Source organism: Austrofundulus limnaeus, unplaced genomic scaffold, assembly GCF_001266775.1.
Source record: "Austrofundulus limnaeus strain Quisiro unplaced genomic scaffold, Austrofundulus_limnaeus-1.0 Scaffold1443, whole genome shotgun sequence".
Taxonomy (NCBI): Eukaryota; Metazoa; Chordata; class Actinopteri; order Cyprinodontiformes; family Rivulidae; genus Austrofundulus; species Austrofundulus limnaeus.
This window is the reverse complement of record NW_013953845.1, coordinates 30,603-35,046: the sequence shown is the minus strand read 5'-3', so window position 1 is coordinate 35,046 and position 4,444 is coordinate 30,603. Positions and strand designations below refer to the sequence as shown.

Sequence of the window (4,444 nt, the reverse complement as noted above, 5' to 3'; positions counted from 1 at the left end):
CTGCAGGAATAAAGAGTACTACAGGAGGTAAAGACTACTACAGGAATAAAGAGTACTACAGGAGGTAAAGAGTACTGCAGAGAGAAGAGCAGGAAGTACACAGTACTACAGGAGGTGAAGAGTACAACAGGAGGTAAAGAGTACTACAGGGGGTAAAGAGTACTGCAGGAATAAAGAGTACTACAGGAGGTAAAGACTACTACAGGAATAAAGAGTACTACAGGAGGTAAAGAGTACTGCAGAGAGAAGAGCAGGAAGTACACAGTACTACAGGAGGTAAAGAGTACTACAGGAGGTAAAGAGTACTGCAGGAGGTAAAGAGTACTGCAGGAGGTAAAGAGTACTGCAGGAGGTAAAGAGTACTGCAGGAGGTAAAGAGTACTGCAGGAGGTAAAGAGTACTGCAGGCAGAGTATTTTTTGAGTAATTGAGGAAAAACAAACCCTGAGCTCCAGAAAAAAGAACAAACCTGATGAGCTGTTTTGTGTGTCTGCAGTCAGCTGTGTTGTACGTCTGCAGTCATGTCTGTTGTGTGTCTGCAGTCATGTCTGTTGTGTGTCTGCAGTCAGCTGTGTTGTGTGTTTGTGGACCTCTGCAGAACAAAGTGTATTTGTTGTTGTTGTTGTGTAAGCTCCAGCACTCTTGCAGCTCGTAGGTTTTAGACCGGCCCACTCCTTGGCTGGATCCCTGCAGGCTAAAAGTAGAGCCTCCTGCTTGCCAGAACCAGCAGCTGAGTACTGCAGTACTTGGTACAGAAAGTACTGCAGCAGTGTATTTGTGTTGTGGACTCACCGCTGAGCTGCTCCATGAAGCAAATGTTGCCGTGTGCGTTGAAGGCCAGCGTGTCGGGGGTGATACACAGGGTGTAGAAGAGATGTGAGGGTCTGATGCTCTGCAGAGCCAGGACACACTCAGCACACACAGCCCACACCTCCTCCTCACACAGACAGCTGTCCCGCAAAGACAAGATGTCTGCCAGGGACACGTTCTCCTGCACAAAGGAACAAACACACAACTCGCTGCACAATCACTGAGAAACCGATCATTTTCTCAAAACTCACCTGTAAAAAACACACAAACACTTCTCTCTGTGAGTCAGGAATCACTCTGAGTTGTGTTCACTAATGTCGTCACGTTACACATTCAGGTTTGAGTTGATATTTGTGTTGAAGCTTTGGTCTCTGGCTGTTTGTGAGTCCATGAATCTGTCACAGACAGGTGAGGGGAGATGACCAGGACAGGTACAGGTGTTCAAAGAGAAATCCTCACTGCTAGTTGTTTATTTTGACACATACTGGATGCTAATGTGAATACTACTACTACTACTACTACTACTACTACTACTACTACTACTACTGCTACTACTACTAGTACTACTACTACTACTACTACTACTGCTACTACTACTACTACTGCTGCTACTGCTACTGACGACGACGACATAATAATAATAATAATAATAATAATGATGATGATGATGATGATGATGATGACGACAACAACAACAACAATAATAATGCATTTCAAAACTCCCAAGGTCACCTTACAAAAGTAAATAATAAAATCACAATAGAACAATAAACACAATAAAAACAGTAAATTGGTTAATAAAACAAAATAAAATGGTGCAAGCTAAAAAATTAAAAACAGTCTTATTAAAAATTGTAAAATTAATGGTAGTTTTAAAGATTAAGGTTCAAGTTCTGAACAGAAAGGTTTGGAGTTGGGATTTGAAGGTGGTAATAGAAACTGAACTTCTAAGGTCCAGAAGGAGAACGTTCCACAGCCGGGGRTCTGAGCAGCTGAAGGCTCTGACCCCACGGTGGTCAGACGAGCAGAAACTGAAAACCATGATTTGGTTGACTATAATATTTTACTGTTTATGTACAAGGCTCATAAAAACTTATTACCTTCCAACATTCAGGTAAACTTTGATAAGAGACACAGTTGTTATTATCTAAAGGGGTTAACACTATAATATTAATACTACAATATTAATATGAAGATCTCAAACTACAAACCAACTTAAATTATGCAATAATTGAAGTTTGGAGACATTTTAAAATGTGTCTTTTCAGAACCATATCTGACACTTGTGACGGTCGGGGTGGTGGGTAACAGTGCGCGACTGCTCTTCTGAATAAATGAAAACTATGTAACACAGTTGTTTACACTGATATTAAAAATATTAGACCAAAGAAAAACTGGAGCAGGACTACAGAGAGATGAATATGATTTAGATTTTTATTTCTGTGACTGTACGACCCACAGGAGACACAACATTAACAGCAGTAGTTATTTCTTTAATTCCACAGCTGACGCTGCTAAAAATGACTTATTTTTTGTGGATCTCTGAGAGCAGGACTTTAATCTCTGAACTCGTAAAGTTCTTCTTTTTTACTTTACGTTGTCATTTATGAATGAACACTTCCTGGTATGTGGGACAGGAAACATATCCTTATATGGTGTTTTTAGGGTGGTAATTATGCTAATCTCCTCTCCTCGAGCAGCTAATACACATTCATCAGCTCATTTTTACACACTTTTCCTGAAGATATTAGAGTTTGTTGAATCTGACGTGGCATGTTCGTACGAACCCTTCATACGAACAAAAGTAAGATAAATTTAGGATAAGAATACGAACATGTTCTTGCATGAGGCCCATTAACTCCTGTTGGTGATCAGGTTGTGCAGAGCAGAGAAGAACCACTTCCTGCAGCAGCATCCCCAGAAATAGAGCGTGTTCCCCAGAGAGCGGTGCAGGGGAACACTCGTTCCTCTCACCCCGCTCGACTTAAATGTGCCGCCCTACATACAGTAAGCTGAGCTGGAGGTCCGCTGCAGGGCTCCACACTCTGAGAGCAGAGGAAGATCTACGCTCATCATTCACCTGATAAATGAAGCTGAAAAAAGGAGCTTCAGACCTGAGGTCCAGATCTGGAGTCAACAAGTGCATGTTAGCTAACACTGTTTGGTTTAACAACTGAAGCTGATGCTTTAGAGGGATGCTAATCATTCTGAAAGACTGTATTCATATCTTACCTGCTGTAGATAATCTTTAAACAACCAGAAAAAGAAATAAAAGTTTCAATCTGACAGGATTAACAATCTACAGGTCTACAACAGGTAAGATATTAACTGTTATTCACGCTTCAAAAGGACCAAACTAACCCTATAAAGGCAGCGATTAATGTCAGGATCCATCCATCCATCCATCCATCCATCCATCCAATTGTAGGAAATGTGTATGTCCGAATAAACAAGAATCCACTGGATTTCTTCTTAAAACTTTATTTTCAATCTTCTGACTCCACTCAGGTTCACAGCACTCAGCAGGCCTCAGCATGAGACCTTGGGCTGAAAACAAAACACTGACAACTTCTTTTACTATAAYAGKGAATGTCCCTTATAATGTATTTGTCTTCCTGGTTACACCTCTGGASGTGTTACCTTTTATGTCAGACARAATGCCACTCATTTTTGTTCAGGCTAAAGAAAGAACACATAAGAGACACCAAGTCTTTGTCTGTTTAAACAACCAGCCTGTTTCAGAGTTTCTCTCATGAAGTGAGAAACTCTGAAACAGGCTGGTTGAACAGCAAGAATCTTTATTTTGCAGTCCAGGAGATTACAGCCAAAAACCAAATCGTGGCCTTCTAAGCCAAATGATTCACCAAGTAAGAAAGATGAAGACGAAGGCTAAGAGTGGGGGCGTACAAGGCTCTTTATAGGCTTCACAGTGTAGTTCATCAGAGGCACCATAAATTTTGTCACGGTATACCTTAAGCATTCCTTTCCCTAATATGGTCTCATGTGTCGAGCTCTGAAGCTGGAGACTAAGAGAGACGTAACACATCTGTGCATTCCTGAGAAGAGGCCCCCACTCTTTGACACTACAGTCGTCTCCATCCCATCCTCTGTTCTCAGTTGATGGTTCTCTGGTGAAGGAGAAGAAATGGTCAGTTGTTCTCCACTTGAAGGTTTCTGGTTCCTCTGTTTGTGATGCTGATGAATCCAGATGTWCTTCCAGTTCTGCAGCTTGAAGTATCTCCTCTCTCTGTGGTTCTGCAGCAGTCTTCTTATCAGCTTGTACATTATTTTCCATCAGTGTCTCAGTTTGCTCCTGTTATTCTTCAGCCTCAGACRTCAGCTGATCACTCTGCTTTTGTTTGGTTCCAGCAGGAACTTKGTTCAGGAAATCCTTCATGTTTGAAATCAGAAGTTGTGCTCCAGTTTGATTCAGAGTCATTCCATCAGACTTGAACAGATGTCATCTCTCCCAGAAGAGATCAAAGTTATCCACAAATCTCACAAAGTGGTCAGCACAGGACTTTTCCAAAAAGTTATTAAGGGCTAACAGTCTGCTGTACCTCTCAGTGTCATGGTTTGTCTGTTTTCACCTTGGTTTTCCTAGTGTTTCTATGTTTCCCCAGTGTGTCTCAGCC

At 41.5% G+C, this 4,444-nt stretch overlaps 1 protein-coding gene across 1 annotated transcript in view; it reads right to left on the bottom strand.

The window, feature by feature from the left end:
- The window catches only part of kndc1 (kinase non-catalytic C-lobe domain containing 1), a gene marked incomplete at its 3' end in the record, with an annotated part of 35,501 nt that overhangs the window by 27,216 nt on the left and 3,841 nt on the right, over positions 1-4,444 (bottom strand). The window contains 1 exon segment of the mRNA XM_014032407.1: positions 792-990. Within this exon segment, the coding sequence (XP_013887861.1) occupies positions 792-990 (199 nt within the window).